Raw genomic sequence first — 17,596 nt, forward strand, 5'->3', positions numbered from 1 at the left:
GAGGCATATAGAAAAGGGATAGAGAGTCATGTCTGAGATGTTTCCAGAAAATCAGTTGGCTAGATTGGAGATTTTAAGTCTGGAAACTAAGAAGTGGTCAGATTACAAAGGACTTTAAAATGTCAGATAGAGGACTTGACAGTAATGGGAAGCCAGTCAAGCTTGTTCAGTAGAGACTGAGTGACAAGGTCCAATTTATGCTTTAGAAAGATTATCTTGGCTGAGAGAAAGATAGTTTGAAGAGATGTGAGACTTGAGGCATAAAATTTAGTAAGGAGATTATAATAAATAATCCAAGTAAGTGGTGATAATGACCTAACCTGAAATGCTCACTGTATGAATGGAGGGAAGGAGGAGAGGTATGAAAAAGATATTGTGTGAATAAAGAAATGATTGACAATTGATTGGATATGTGGCATGAGTGTAAATGAGTTGAGAATGACACTAAGATGTGAGTCTGGGTGAGTCTGGATGAGTCTTTAAGCAACTTGGGGAGAAGAAAGGGTTTGGTTTCAGAAGATAACATGTTCAATCTTTTAGATATATTGACTTTGAAATACCCCTAGGGAAGATACTTTGAGGTGTCTGAAAGGCATTTGGTAATGTGGAACTTTTATTGTGTTTAGGAATGACCAAATAATGAATGAAGGAATGAATGACATGGGACATTACAGACCTAAAAAATAGCTGGGATGGAGCTCAGAAGAGAAATCACAGATTCATTCCCACTGAGTTTTGGGCCTCCCATCTGGATTTGTTGGAATTTCCAGTGGGTCCCCAATATGAATTTATTATTTCATGAGTTTGTTTGTTTTCTTTTTTAGCACTTAAGAGATTACCACAAATTGGTTGGGACCATCTTTTATTACTTGGAAGAGGGAGCTCTTTTAATTTGCTTTCAAATGATTTCCTCTTTGACTTACTCAGAATGACTAAGCCACAAATATGTCACTTCTGGAATATACTGAGCACCATAACTTAAAAGACATTGACAAAAAAAAAAAAAACAAAAAAAAACAGTGTGTCCAAAGACGAGAAGGAGAATGAGAGGCATGGAAACTCTGTCACATGAAAAATGGTCAAGGGAAAAAGAGATTTTAAAGAGGATGGGCAACATATATCCTCCTCCTTCATAGCACTTTGGAGCTAAAGCATCCCAAACACTAGACTTGTTTTTGAAAGGGATTATACCTTCTTTTCAGTTGTGATTGGCTAATGAACTTGACCATTTAAAACTGACTTACTTCCTTATCTAATATATCAGCTCAGAATTCAAAATTTCTAAAGGAGTAAATCTGGGACAGAAGGAGTAATTTTTCTTGTTGAGCCTCATACTGATGTCACCACTGGCCTGCCCATTTTTATGGGAGTTTTTTACTTAAGACACTCCTCCCTCCCTAACCTCCCCTGAACCCCAACCCAAATTTAGAATCCTAAATTTGAATAATTGACTTGCCCAGCTAGTGTCTAAGGCAACTGGGTAGTGTGGTAGAAAAAGTACTGAACTTGAAATCAAAAAGATCCTTGTTTAAAACCAACCTGTATGTCCTCTGATTCCAAATCTAATACCCTTTCCAATGGTCTGTGTTACTTCCCAAGACAGAGATCAAGAGGACATAGATTTAAAACTTGTACCAACTAGATGAATTATTGAAGGAAGTGGGCCATTTTAAATTAAATTTTCTCTTGATTTAATACCTTTTTATTTAAAAAAATAGAGAAACAAAAATGAGGAATTTTGAAGATAGTCGTAGAATAAATGCAAGGGTCTCCAAGCTTCAGTCAGAGCCCTGAACCAAGGAAGAGTAGTACAATAGTCACTATTAAGGATACAGATGTTATTGACTCAACAGTGATATAGACTCATTAATACCAATCCTTTTGATATTTTCTGTGCCTCTGTCCTCAGGTAACTCAATGGCCCAATATAGTCCATAAGACTTCTCAGGAAACAAACATGGCAGATACATAAACACATGTTGGAAAAGTCATCCAGAAGTAACTGAGTCCCATAGTCATGATGTCCTGCTGAGATTTGGTTTTGTCTGTCTCAGTATCTTCCAAAACTATTAATATTATTCACAGGGCTCTCTCAAACACAGGATTCCCCTTGTGATAAAATGTAAATGTTAAAGAAAAATGGTCAGAAGTATTAAAGATGATAGGCAGCTAGTGAGTAGGTTCTCTCTGAATCTTACCTCCCAGACCCTTATCTCCTTTGCATTGGACATTTCTTTCTTCATTTTCTTGATTCTCAGTTCTTCAAGTTTTTTATTAATGGAGAGTGTTTGAAGAGCTTCCAGGTCTATCACTTTCCCAAATTTGTCAATCATCAGCTTAGTAACCATCTCCTTCATTTCTAAAAGAAAGCAGTCGTGACAACCTGTCATTGTCATCTTTCCATTTCACATCATATTACTCATGTAGAAATAAATGAGATAAAATGTAACACCTTCTATAAACCTTAAGTGCTATATAAATCCCAGTTATTATTATAATTCCTATCTCCTTGCCTTTTCATGTGCCACTGGCCTTGTTTCACATGCCTTCAATGGTCTCCTTCAGCATTTGTCCTTTATTTCTTTTCAAAATCCTGGATGAAGTTTACCTCCTCCTTCTCTCAACGGCACCCTGACTCTCCTCACTTCATTTCCCTTTATCCTTTATAGGATTTGGTATTGCAATTCAGTAGTATTTTTTAGTTATATCCAACTCTTCATGACCCCATGTGGGGTTTTCTTGGCAAAGATACTGGAATGGTTTGCCATTTCCTTCTCCAGTTCATTTTACATATGAGGAAACTAAGGCAAAAAGGGAGAGGTGACTTGCCCAAGGGCACACAGTTAGTGAATATCTGAAGTTGGATTTAAACTGGAGAAGATGAGTCTTCCTGATTTCAGACCTGGCACTTTATCCACTGAGTCACCTAGCTGCCCTAGAATTTTTTGCATTGTTTGCAAAACTTTAACTCTATTTTCAGGCACATAGCTACCAGATTTTAGCCCTATGAACTCCAGCTGGTTCATCTATAATGCCCAGAAAATCATGGGAAACATGGTCCTTTACTTCATTTCAAAATCTTGGTTGAAACTCTAATGCCTGAGCCCTGGGCCCTGAAATCAAGAAGATCTAAATTCAAAATTAAACACTTATTAGCTGTGTGACCCTGGGCAAGTTATTTAAACTCTATTTGCCTTGATCCACTCAGGCAAATCCATTGCAAACTATTCCATTATCTTTGCCAAGAAAATCCCATGGACAGCATTGGTGTGCTATGGTCCATGAAGATAGGGATATGCCTGAATGTTACAACAATAATAATATTCCTGGCTTCAAGCCTGGCTCTCAATCCATGCTGCCTCTATATGCAAAATAAATATAAAACATTTAGAGGAAATAATTGACTAGAAGCTTGGGAATGAAGTACAGTACTAGTTGGTTGCTTAGTTGGTATCCTTCATTCTTGAAGAGGACAAAAACGACTGTGATTGATCGGACCAATATGAGCTCAGAATGCTCTACCACAGGTTGGCCACAAATTGTCCAGGTGAACACCTGAGGTGGTCACTCTAAACTTGAGAATCTCGCATTTCCTTTGAAGTGCTTCCATTCTGCCTGCTCATAGAGCACAGCACTCTCCTAAGGAGGGCATGCCTTGCTAGGTGACCCTGCGCCAGTGTCTCCCATGCTGCACAATCAATTCCAAAGTCCTTAAGAGAGTCCTTCAGGGTGTCCTTGCATTGCTTCTTCTGGCATCCCTTCGAACACTTGCCCTGTGCGAGTTCTCCATAAAATAGTCATTGTGACAAGTATATGCTTGGCATTTGAACATGGCCAGCCCATTGTAGTTGTGCTCTCTGTAAGTAGTGTGCTGCTAGAATCTTGGGAATGATATAATTATAAACTTTCCCATATTTGGTGTTTTCTTTGTCCTATGGCTGGCAAATTCCTACCTCCTGCCCTTCTAATGCCTGTGATTTAGAGCTGTCATCTATCAAGGTGCTACTTCATCTCACACTCAAGTCTATCCAGCCCTCCTCAATTCCTCCCCAGGCCCTATCTTCCTCTGTTTTTTTCCTTCTACTGAGCCCTTTGGTATTTCTGCTCCATAATTAAGAAGCTCCCCTCCTCTCTAGATATCTATCATATACCCTTCCATGTTTTGATAATCATGAAAATAGTTTTTTTCCTAAAATACTTAATTTCCTCCCACTCCTCCTAATGCTTGCATATTACACCATATATAACAAGTACCAAGAAAGCCCTTATTATACACATATTATATGTATATTTCAATACTTAATGTTTTAATAATTTCTGTACTAAATTTCTAACTTAATTTAAATACACATATATATATGTATATATGAAACACTCATACAAGGTACTTTCATACTCAGTATAAGATATACAGTACGTTGTTCAGTCATGTCTAACTTTTCATGACCCCATTTGGGGTTTTCTTGGATATTGGAGTGATATACCATTTCTTTCTCCAGTTCATTTTCCAGATGAGGAAACTGAGACAAATAGGGTGAAGTGAATTGCCCAGGGTCACATAGATAGTAAGTGTCTGAGGCTCGATCTGAACTCAGGAAGATGAGCTTTTCTAATTCTAGGCCAAGCTCTCCTATCCCCTGAGCCCCAACCACTGCCTAAGACTATTATAGTCTAAATAAGAGGTGGTTAGGCCAGTATTAGGACGGTGACTTTTCCAGGAAAGAGAAACTCAGGAGAAATGTTGTGAAGGTAGGAATGACAAGACCTAACAGTAGATTGTATATATGGGGTGAGCAGGATTGGGAAGTCAAGGATAACAACAAAACGGCAAGTGAATTTCAAAGCTAAGCCCAAGTAGAAGTCTATGCTAATTCTTCCAGTTACTTAGAGGTCTCTGGAGACCTCTACTGGGGTGATTCGAGCACTGCAGAGAAGTTCTGATCCTGTCGCCCCCAAACAGATTATTAGCCACTGGATTATTGGCCAAGACAAGTGATCAGAACACTTCTGAGCTTGAGAGGAATAGAGTGTCCTTCCTCAGAAAAGAAGACCTGAGGGGCGGCTAGGTGGCGCCCTGGATAAAGCACCAGCCCTGAAGTCAGGAGTACCTGGGTTCAAATCCCATCTCAGACACTTAATAATTACCTAGCTGTGTGGCCTTGGGCAAGCCACTTAATCCCATTTGCCTTGCAAAAAACCTATATCTATCTATCTAGATATCTAGATAGATAGATAGAGATATGAAGACGTGAGTCCAAATGAGGGGAAAAAAAAGGTGAATCTAGACAAAAAGTCAGGTCAAGTCAAGAACCAAAATTTCTCAGAAATTTTAGAATCCAAGAGGCTGAAAGGACCTTATAGTGAGCTAGGTGCTGAAGCACAAATTTAAAATTACAGAATTCTGCCTAGGATCAGAAATGTGTCTTTGAAGAGTTCAAGGCCCTTTTGTTTGCTCTAACATGTTATCAGTTTAGTCTACCCCTTCCTCTTATGACTTAACCAGGCTGGTGGAAGCCATGTCCATGGACTCAAATTAGTGGAAAAAATGAATCATGGAAGAAAACAAAGAATATATAGGCAAAAAAGGTAATTAATTTCTGAGTAGTAGAGTGGAGAGAGCACTTGGCTCAGTTTCCTCACCTCTAAAATGAGCTGGAGAAGGGAATGAGAAATCATTCCAGTATCTTCACCAAGAACACCCCAAATGACAAAAAGACATCTTCATCATCATCATTGCCACCTGAAGCATTTGTATTATTGGGAATGGGAAGGACTCAGTGAGAGTTACTTCCAGTTCCCCACTTTTATCCCCCAAATTACTGATTTTTTTTATTAAAGCAAGGACTGTTACTCACTTGCAATCTTTTTTGCCATCTCTTTCTTTTCCAAAACAAGCTCTTTACGCCTTTCCCGGCACTTTTTGTTGAGGTCTTGCTGTTCTGCATTCTCTTCTTGCAGCTGTACAATTCTTTCTTGCAGACGTTGCAGGGAAGAATTAGAGAAGACCAAAGCATTGGAGAGGTCATGGGGTATTTCTCCAAGTTCCACACATTCTATCTGTCAGAAGCCACAGGAAAAAAGTATTATTAAAATCTATGATTTGGAAGAACAAAAGACAAGAAGAGTGGAAGGAAGGAAGAAGGAAGGAGGAAGGAAGGAAAACTAAAAAAAAGAAAAGAAGGAAAAAAGAGAGAAGGAAGATGGAAGGAAGGAAAGAGAAGGAAGGAAGATGGAAAATGGAAGGAAGGAAGGAAGGAAAGAGAGGGAGCCAAGGAAGAGCAAAGAAAAAATAAGGATATGTTTTATGGCTTTTATGATATGTAAAATGGTCCCATGTTAATAAAGGTTATAGCCTTCTTAGGGCACAAGCTCCATAATAAAATTGAAATGGTTCACCTTTAACAGGTCATCATAAATAACCTGTGCAAACTATCTGCTCTTAACTGCTTTATAAATAATTAACTACAGATTACAAAGAAAAGATAGTATTTATCATGTTCAATAAAATAGACTGAATAAACAATCTATGTTAATAAAAGGGTATTAGGATCATTCAATTGTGATTTAATTTACAGTTTATAAAAGGTATAAACTGCTTGAATTTTTACTCAGCCAGGTGTATGGATGCTTAAAGGGAATGAGTAGAGAAGTTGGTTGCTCCACACCATTCTGCTCAAATTAAATTCAATGTATTCTCTATCTAATAATAACTAATAATTATATAAAGTTTTTTGGCTTATAAAGTGTTTGATATCTCAACTCATTTGATTCTCAAAACAACCCAAGAGACAGGCAGTACAAGTATTATTTTAAGTTCCATTTCATAACTAAAGTAGCTTAAGCTACACATGACCATCAGATAAATATTAGAGACAGTATTTGAACCCCTAATTTTAAATACAGTGCCCTTTATACCATACCAACACAAAATCTTAGGTCCTTGTAATTTATCTAATGTAATTCCCAATTGAAGTGTGAATCCCTGACAACCATCAGGTTTTCCCTTGATGCCCTCCAGTGGCAAAATGAGCCAAAAGCAGGAGGAGCTGTCTTCCAAAGGAGTGGATTCTTTTTTAAAAAAATTTTTATATTTTTCCAATTGCATTTAAAAACAATTTTTTAACATTTTTAAAATTTTGAATTCCAAATTCTCTCCTTTCCCTCTCCCTTCCTTGAGAAGGTATATGATATTGATATTGATTTTACATATGCAATCATGCAAAACAATTTCACATTAACCATATTGCAGAAGAAAATCCAGACCTAAACAAATTAATGGATGGATGGGTGGACAAATAAATAAATAACCAAGAAAAATAATTTTTAAAAGAATGTTTTTATCTGCATTCAGATCCCCATCAGGTCTTTCTCTGGAGATGGATAGCATTTTTCATCATAAAATCCTTCAGAACTGTCTTGGATCATTATATTGTTAAGAATAGTTAAGTCATTCACAGATGATCTTCATTAAATATTGCAGTTACTGTGCCCAGTGCTTCCCTGCTTTTGCCCACTTCACTTTGTTACTCTAGGTCTTTTTGTTTTTTTTTTCTTAAAGCATTCTGCTCATCATTTCTTATAGCAAAGTAGTATTCCATCACAATCATATACCATAACTTGTTCAGTTATTCCCCAAATGATGGGCATCCCATTCAATTTCCAATTGCCGTTAAGGGGTTTGCATAATCTATAGCCTTTGGGCATTGTTTCATACTGTTCTCTAGAATAGTTGGATCAGTTCATAACTCCAACTATCAGAGTGTTAGGGTTCTAATTTTTCCATATTACCTCCAACATAGCCATTTTCCTTTTCTGTCATATTAGCTAATCTGATAGATTTGAGAATTTCTTCATATAACTATAAATAGCTTTGATTTTCTCTGAAAACTGTCTGTTCATATACTTTGACCATTTATCAACTAAGGAATTACTCGTATTCTTATGGATTAGACTTAGTTCTCTATATATTTGAGAAATGAGCTTTTATCAGAAAAGTTTGTTGGACATTTTTCCTGGTTTTCTACTTTTCTCCCAATCTTGGCTACATTGTATTTGTTTATGAAAAAACTTTCTAATTTAATGTAATCAGAATTATCCATTTTACTTCTCATAATGCTCGCCATCTCTTGTTTTGTCATAAATTCTTCCCTTATTCCTGGGTTTGACAGAGAAAACATTCCATGTTCCACTAATTTGCTTATGATATTAATTTTATGACTAAACCTTGTAGTCATTTTGACTTTATTTTGGTATAAGGTGTGAGATGTCAGTCTACACCTAATTTCTGCCAAACTGCATTCCTAGCAATTTTCATTTGTCCCAAAAGCTTAGCTCTTAGGGTTTATTATGACTGGTCATTTGCTCCTGTTTAATTTAGTACCTACTCTACTCAATTGGTCCATCACTCTGTTTCTTAGCCAGTACCAGATTGTTTTGATGATCACCACAAAACAATGAATTCTGGAGGACACTGACCACCTCCACTTCCCACTTTGTCCCACTACATTTTTAACTTGCATTACACTCATGTGGGCTCATCGCCTGTCTCCCCTATGGTATTAAAATCTCTTATACGGAATGAATGTATTATTTTTCAACTTTGTATCTCTCTGTCCAATGTAGTATCAAGTGCATTTCTCAGAGGGTTAAGACTTCATAAAGGTAAGAATTCCAAATGCAGATTGAGATTAACTGATACAAATTGGAAACTCTTCTGAAACTTCTCTTATAAGAGTTTTACTGGGGCGGCTAGGTGGCGTAGTGGATAAAGCACCGGCCCTGGAGTCAGGAGTACCTGGGTTCAAATCTGGTCTCAGACACTTAATAATTATCTAGCTGTGTGGCCTTGGGCAAGCCACTTAACCCCATTTTCCTTGCAAAAACCTAAAAAAAAGTTTTACTGGGGTAGCTAGGTGGCTCAGTGGATAGAGCACCCGCCCTGGAGTTAAGAGGACCTGAGTTCAAATCTAACCTAGCTGTGTGATCTTGGGCAAATCACTTAACTCCATTGCCTTAATAAATAAAAAAAATTTTAAAAACCTGAGAATTACTTAGAACACTATGACTTTTAGTGATTTATCCACAGTTATACTGCATTTGAATCAAATTGAATTTGATCCTAACAAACTTGACATCCTCAGAAATTATAGGGATACTTTTCCTTTAGTGGTCTCTGAATCTCTTCCTGAAGTAGCTTGAATTTATTGTCAATAGAGTTCAGATGGAAGCCAAGTCCTATAATTAAGTGACCCATTACCTGGTGTAACTTCAGAGGTATTACCACAAGAAGTTCATTCAGTCTCTGCTGCTTCTCTCGCTGATAAGCTTCAAGGGCCTCTTCTGCGGTTTGCAGATTGGCTGCCACTACTTTTACCTGTGGAAAGTCACCATGGGTGAAATCATGGGTGAAATATTAATAATAACTAACATTTCTTTATTATCTAATTTGATCCTTCCCAAAATATGTATGATTTGGTTACTATTATTATTATTTATCAATGAGGGAACTGAGGGTAAAAAAGGTAATTTATACATAGTTAAACAGCTATTAAACGTCTGAGCTAAGATTCAAATTCAGGTCTTCCTGCTGAGGTAGGATTCAAACTCAGGTCTTCCTGACTCCAAGTACAATTCTATCCATTATGGCAATTGACTACTTCAGCGATCATTCAAGTGTAGGTTTCACAAACAGGCAATCACAGAAAAGAACATGATCGTGTCAGTTTTACTGTTGATAGACCAAAAGATTCCTTAGTTGTTTTTATCTTAGTTAAGTCCTGGCTTACACAACTTCTTTATTTTCATCCATATGCACCAGAGGCTGCAGGGCTCAAGGAGCATTACTCGGAAAATAGGAGAGCATTAAAGGCAACATTGGCCATGCCCTCTGGACTTCATATTCAGTCATAGTATGGAGCATGGGCCTGGAGTCAAGAAGACCTGAGTTCGAATAGGCCTCACATCTGTATTATTTTTGTTCCCTGGACCAATCACTTCACCTCTACTGCCTCAGTTTCCTCTACTGTAAAATGGGGATAACAATAGGGTCATTGTAACTTAGGAGTTTCTTAAGAAATGCCTGTCCCTCTTTTCCCTGCCCCCTCCCCATATGAGTGATATTAAGGTGAAAAAAACAATACTCTGTGGGACATCATCTGCCTTTTCAGTTGGGGCCAATAACATTCAATTAATTTGTAACCTAGAGAAAAATGACCAATGGAAAATATAATTCCATCAAGAAAGAATAGAAACCCAGAACTAAAAAAAAGACAAATTACAGTGTACATTCTTCATTCTTTGCAAAAGTCATACAGTTTTCAAATAGTTTTCCATTTGGAATGGGAGTTGCAGTATCTTCTAAAAAGAAACCTTCTGAAGATGGATACATTTGAAGTGGACTGATTTGGAACTAAGAGTAAAAAGTCAACCCCACTGGTTATCTGAAGAGAACCAGTGCGTTCATTAAAAAAAAGAAAAGAAAAGAAAACCCAGATTATCTTTTCTGATTGCCAGTGAAACATTTTGGGGGTTGTTTTTTCCTAATAAATGAAAAAGTAATTTCTGAAACCTAAATTCTGTAGGGTCAACAAGGAAGGAGCTGCTCTGCAACTGGAAGGGGAGGCAGAAATGAGGACACTATCCCTACTTTTTTGCCCATTGCATCAGATTCCTTTTTGAGGTTATCAAGTACTTTCTTCTCCTCAGTCAAGGCTTCTTCAATATCCAGCCTTTTCTCTCGAAGCTGAAGAGTCATTTCATAAAGGGCTGGGTCACAATCTGAGAACACAAAGATATATAAAATGTCTTAATTGGTATAAAATTAAGAAGTGTTAAGAGCCTAGCTCTTTCTTGAAAATTTGAAATTCTATCTGATGGCTTGCAATTCATTGTACTATATATAGTCAGTGGTAAATAGCTGTGTTACCCCTACACAAGACAAGCCCTGCATGAAAATACAGATAATGCTTGTTTTCCAAGGACTATTAATAAGAGACTTACACAATGTGTCCCAAAAGTCTTAGTGAAATTTTAAGTTTTAATAGCTTTGATTGCTAAAAAATACACTAATATTTTGGGGACATCCTATATGAAACATCTTAGAAAACCAAATAAGAATTTTTTTTCTTTTAAGACTATTCATCAACCAAGAGCATAAGAAACTGATCTACTCTCTTCAATACTGTTTTCACCAAAAACAACATGTATAATTAATAAGGATTTCTGAGAAATTAGTATAAATTGATATAATAAAATAGTATAATTAAATATAAATCACAAAAATGATTTTTATTTGTATGATTATATAAGTCATATAAATGAGCAATATGGAAAATCAAATAGGTACTCCAAAAATGCAAGCATTATGAAAAAATATAAATTTTGAAAATATATATTAGTATCACTTTGTATTTTTTAATTGCTTCACAATGAATTATAACCTTAGATTAAATTTGAGACTTTTCTGGAAGTGATTCAGCTGGCATTCCATAGTTTCCTGCCTAGTTAGGAGATCATTAAAGGAAAGCTCCCCATCGATTATCAACTGGGATGCAGGCCTAGCAGCTGTTAACCTTAAAGCTCACTGTTGAATTCTAGTGCAGACAGCATTTTTTTTAATACAGTGATGTCAAACAGTATTATATTAAGATGGGTGTAAGGTTATCCCACTTACTTGCTAAACCCAAACTTTCATCAAAAGTTTCATCCTCAGATTCTGATTCTTCCTCATCACTCTCAAAGCTGGACTCTTCATCGCTGTCTTCTTTGCTACTCGCGTCCTCTTCTGAAATAAAAATAAATCATTGTTAAAAACAAGTATAAAACAAATCTACTAGGAACAATTACAAAGATTTTTCAAAGGCTAATCTATTCCTTAAATTAGTCCTAAAGAAAATAAAGAATAATTGTTTTTCATTCATTTATCCCTATTTTGTTTCCTAAACTAAACGAGAGTAAAATGAGTATCCTCATTCTTTGGTTTGGCTTTATGTAATTAAATCAATCAAATCAAATCAGTCCATCTCATTTAAATAAAATGTGTAAAACCACAAAATCTTGTTATTTAATTGATAATAACACCTAGCATTCTGAAGTTCTTTAAAGCTTGCAAAATGTTATAGAAATATTTTATTCTCACAATTAAAATCCTCATTTTGCAAAGAAAAAACTGAGACAGACGGAGGTTAAGTGATTTGCTCTGAGTGTCATAGGACTCTGAGTCACGATAAGAATTCAGTTCCCCCCAAATGAGCCACCTAGAACACCTCTGGATTGATCATCACAGATTATGAACAAGGCTTGGACACTTCCCTGGGGGTGACAAGAAGTATGTTCAGATTGTTTGAAAATCTCAGCCACATCTTTCGTATCTCTTATAAAAACCAAAGGCATTATCGAAGAATTCCCACAAGAGGTGAGCCATGAGTGAGCATTCCTTGGCTAGGTCTCTATTATAGTATATGAATAATATTATCAGTCTCCCAAGCCTCAATCTATTATATGCACAAATGCCAGAATACTTTCTGCAAACACATTTTAAAACTATCACTGCCAGTATCAATTACTTGAAATCTGAAATCTGAATTATTTGAGCCCACAGCACTCATAGCGTCAATGGTAAGCTTTTTTTGGACAGCATTCAAATAAACAAAGTTATTCTGAAAATAGCCAATAGTAGGCAGTCAAAAGTCATATAAAAATTCAAAGCATCATGTCATCATAGAAACAAGGTAATTTTATTATTCATCTAAAATAAATGTGTATGTCAAACTATAGATTAACAGCCTTTTATAGACAGTATTTCATTTGATCCTCAAAAATTGCCTTGTGAGGTAAGTGTTCTGATTACACCCACTTTACAGATGAGAACTCCTAGGCTCAAAAAAGAACAAAGTGACTTGTACAGTATCACATAACAAGCAGCTTTTGGAAGCAGCTTGAAGCTAGGTATTCCTGACCCCAAACCCAGCACTCTAACCACATGGTTCCATGCTATATCAAATGATTCATCAGTGTCGGTGTAAAGAATCAAAATTAAGAAGGGTAAGGCTATGAGCCAGAATAAAAACAAACAAATAAACAAAGATGGGATCAGGATGCGGGTCAAGATCAAAATCCCAAGGAGTCAATGGCAAGGATCAGATACAAGATAAAACAAAACTGAATTGTTCAATAGAATGTCTGATTCTGTCCCTCCTTCTGAAAGAAGTTTATGACCTTTCTCTGAATGGATTCAAACAATTTGGACCTGAGAAGTTAGGTGGGGTCTTATAGGGATCCATTAAAATTCCATTTCATATGTTGGTCATGGCATCACATGGCCTTCTTTGAAAACAAAGGACAAAACATCAACATTAATAGGAAGTGGCTTTTTAAAAAAGAGCAGCGGCCTTGGAAATCAGGAAAATATGAATTTAAAACTCATCTCAGATGTTTATGAGCTGTGTGGTACTACAAAAATCATAATTTCTCAGTCTTAGCTTCTCACCTGTATAATGTGGATAAAAAAAATGCCTTTACCTTTCAAGATTATTATAAAGATGTTTAAATTCCCTTTCCCTCTTACAAAATGATTGTCAATATTATTAAAGGTTATATTTATATTGCATTTTCTTTATAAATTCATCATTGTATCTTTACAAATGACTCTGTGAAACATTCCTATTTTTCAAGGGAGGAGATGAAGAAGCAACAAGTAACAGGATCACTCATTTAGTAAGTGATCAATCTAGGGTTCTAGCCCACATCTTTTAATACCAGATATATATATATACTCTCTACTCTGATAATCAGCATAAACATTTGTGAACAAAAAAATTTACTTGTAAATGGAAAAACAATAAATAAATTTTGAAAAAATGACATCTGTGGAATTTGTGGTTTTGTTGCTTCCAAAGTTAAGAAAACAGTCACTCACTCAATTCAGTGCTGGTAGAGCTATGAATTGGACCAATAATGCTAAAAAACAATTTGGAATAAAGAGGTTAAGAGGAATGATTGAAGCATCCTAATGCATTGAACCAGAGATCCTACTGCTAAGCATATCAGTGTCAGAAAGTTTCCCTCACATACCAAAATATCCAAAGTAGAACTTTTTTGACAACAAAAACGTGGAAAGGTAGACCAGGAAAATCATGGTGCATAAAATTAATGAAATATTGTGTTGCTGTTCAGTCATTCAACTCTTCATGACTCCATTTGGGTTTGGTTTTGTTTTTTGGTAAAGATATTAGAATGATTGGCCATTTCATGCTCTAGTTCATTTTACAGATGAGAAAACCAAAGTAAACAGGGTTAAGTGATTAGGTCACACAGCTGGGCAGGGTCTGAGGTTTATATTTGAACTTTGGGTCTTCCTGATTCTAAGCCTGGTAACTCTATCCCCTATGTCACCTTACTGCATGGTAAGAAATAAACATGAAAAAAAATCAGAAAGGAATAGAGCAAGGAAAAGGAATGGATTTAATGACATAAGCAAAATGAAGAAAACAATGCATATTTAAAAATATAATGTAAATGGGGGGAAAACCCCTGAAATGCTGGATTATTGAAATGTCACAAAGGAAGAATGAAGAAAATGTAACTTTTCTTCTCCCCTTTTTCATAGTGTTGGGAGATGTCCTATAAGTGTGCAATGTTATGTACATTATAGACAAAGCCATTGTGTTGGTTAGTTTTACTTAACTACTTGTCCTTTTCTTCCTTTTCTATTCTTTGTAACAAGGATTGGCTCAATGAATAGGGGAGTGAGAAGAGATATTTAGAAATTATGATAAAAAATCTCAAAAGTATTGATAAATATGAGAATATTTTTAAAGCACAGTCTCTCCTATGTTGAATTTTAAGAGCTTATATAAAAGACTGATACAAACCCTCCTCTCCTTCCACTTCCTTTTTTTTAACACGCTTAATATTCTTCTTCAACACTTTCATGAGAAAATTTGCAAATTTGTTATTTTCTCCAAGAGATGTGTGAAAGCTGGCATAAATTGCTTTTTCTTGATCCTGAAGCCTATTAATTTCATTCTTCCTCTCTTCCATCTCTGCAAGGTTCTCATTTATTTTCCACTAAAAATCATCAAGGAAAAAAAACACAAAATTAAAGATTTTAATTTGCCAGGGCCAGGTACTGGTGGCTATATGCATTACAAGTTTCAGTGGGAATTTTATTTATTTGTTTATTATCTATTCATTTATTTATTTGTTTATTCATTCTTTTAGCCATTTTTTATCTATTTAGCTAAGTTCCACATTTCCATATTATCCCTTCCACATTTTGATTTTCCCCATTATAATTTTAATATATCATGGGTCAACATAAGAAATTAAATGGGGGGGGCTTTGCAAAAGCTGTAGTTGACATATGAAAGTCAATAGATGACAAATAAAAAAGTTTAGAAACTCAGAAATGCACAAAATATATGTATGGTATTGCATCATATCAATATATTTTATCTTTTAATACTGTAAATATCCCATAATAGAAAAAAAATTCAGACTTCTTCTCTGGTTCAAAGGAAAGGCCAAAAATATGTGGATTTTTCCAAACTGCAGGGGTCCCAGACTCCTAGCCCCAGCTATGTGGAAGTGATAACTGTATTCTTTTCTTTATTTGTTTTTCACTTGGTTGGTTGATTTTGGTTCAGATCTATGATTTCATCAGCATTGTTAACTCCTAGCATAAGAACTACTGCCAAGTTTCTAGGGACACAAAGTTAATAAGTAATTGGCTCTGGGTCATGCAGGTAATATGTAGCATAGGCACAACTTGCACTCAGGTCTTCTTGACTCAGTTCTATACGACATAACTTCTCAGGGAAAATAAGACTCCTTTAAATGCTTAAAGGCTTTATATTTCTTTTTTCATGATTGCTACCCACCAAAATACCTGACTTTAAAGTAGAGTTTGAGGTGTAAAGTTTATTACCACTTTAAAACAATCAAGCCAGAGACTTCCTGTATGATTCTGGCTCTGAAGACAGCTTTAAAAGAAGTTTCACAAGTGTTTTAGGCAAAAGTAGTTTTGTTGAAGTATATGGAAGAGTACAGAATAAATGTGTTAGGCTATATTTGTTAAAAAATTAAATATCTTCCAGGCAGCTAGGTGGTGCAGTAGATAGAGCACTGGTCCTGGAGTCAGGAGGACCTCAGTTCGAATATGGATTCAGACACTTAATAATTACCTAGCTGTGTGACCTTGGGCAACTCAACACTGCCTTGCAAAAACCAAAAAAAAAAAAAAATTAAATATCTTCTTACTTTCTTTTTAAAAAAAAATATTCTGAATAAAAGTCATATGCAACATTGGGCCAAGGAGATATAGACCCAGAACAAATTGGAAACTGAATAACCTCATTTTAAAGAATGAGTGGACCAAAAAACAAATTATAGAAAAAATTAACCATTTTATCCTAGATAATGATAATAATGAAACAACATACCAAAACCTATGGGATTCACTCAAAGCAGCTCTCAAGGGAAACATTATAGCTTTAAATGCTTACATGAATAAATTAGAGAAAGAGGAAATCAATGAACTAAACATGCAACTAAAAAAATTAGAGAAAGGACAAATTAAAAATCCTCAATTAAATACCAAATTAGAAATTCTAAAAATTAAAGGAGAAATTAATAAAACCAAAAGCAAAAAACTATTGAATTAATAAATAAAACCAAAAGTTGGTATTATGAAAAAAAACAATAAAATTGATAAACCTCTGGTCAATCTGATTAACAAAAAGAAAAAAGAAAATCAAATTACTAGTATCATAAATGAAAAAGGTGAACTTAGCACCAATGAGGAGGAAATTAAAGTAATAATTCAAAATTATTTTGCCCAACTCTATGCCAATAAATTTGATAATCTAAGTGAAATGGATGAATATTTACAAAAATATAAGTTGCCCAGGTTAAATGAAGAGCAGATTAAATACCTTAACAACCCTATCTCAGCAAAAGAAATTCAACAAGCCATCATTGAACTCCCTAAGAAAAAATCGCCAGGGCCTGATGGATTCACAAGTGAATTCTACCAAACATTTAAGGAACAATTGGTTCTAATTCTATATAAACTCTTTGGAAAAATAGAGAAAGATGGAACTCAGACTAACTCTTTCTATGAAACCAATATGGTGCTGTTACCTAAACCAGGAAGAGTTAAAACAGAGAAAGAAAATTATAGACCTATCTCCCTGATGAATATAGATGCAAAAAACTTAAATAAAATGTTAGCAAAATAATTACAACAAGTCATCACTAGGATAATACATTATGATCAAGTAGGATTTATCCCAGGAATTCAGGGTTGGTTCAATATTAGGAAAACTATTAGTATACTCAATTATATCAACAACAAACCTATCAGAAATTATATGATCATATCAATAGATGCTGAAAAAGCTTTTGGCAAAATATAGCATCCATTCCTACTAAAAACACTAGAGAGTGTAGGAATAAATGGACTGTTCCTTAGAATAATTAGCAGTATCTATCTGAAACCATCAACAAGTTTTATATTCAATGGGGAGAGGCTAGAGGCCATTCCCAATAAGATCAGGGGTGAAACAAGGATGCCCATTATCACCACTACTATTCAATA

The 17,596-nt window shown here is 35.4% G+C and overlaps 1 protein-coding gene across 1 annotated transcript in view; it reads right to left on the reverse strand.

Moving 5' to 3' along the window:
* The window catches only part of CFAP44 (cilia and flagella associated protein 44), a 139,059-nt gene that overhangs the window by 6,919 nt on the left and 114,544 nt on the right, over positions 1-17,596 (reverse strand). Inside the window, exons 27-32 of the mRNA XM_074214521.1 lie at positions 14,871-15,066; positions 11,672-11,782; positions 10,646-10,776; positions 9,257-9,373; positions 5,856-6,057; positions 2,199-2,359 (exon numbers count right to left, since the gene is read on the reverse strand). Of these exons, the coding sequence (XP_074070622.1) occupies positions 2,199-2,359; positions 5,856-6,057; positions 9,257-9,373; positions 10,646-10,776; positions 11,672-11,782; positions 14,871-15,066 (918 nt within the window). The remainder of the gene's footprint in view (positions 1-2,198; positions 2,360-5,855; positions 6,058-9,256; positions 9,374-10,645; positions 10,777-11,671; positions 11,783-14,870; positions 15,067-17,596) is intronic.

This window comes from Macrotis lagotis, chromosome 1 (assembly GCF_037893015.1).
Source record: "Macrotis lagotis isolate mMagLag1 chromosome 1, bilby.v1.9.chrom.fasta, whole genome shotgun sequence".
NCBI classification, from domain to species: Eukaryota; Metazoa; Chordata; class Mammalia; order Peramelemorphia; family Peramelidae; genus Macrotis; species Macrotis lagotis.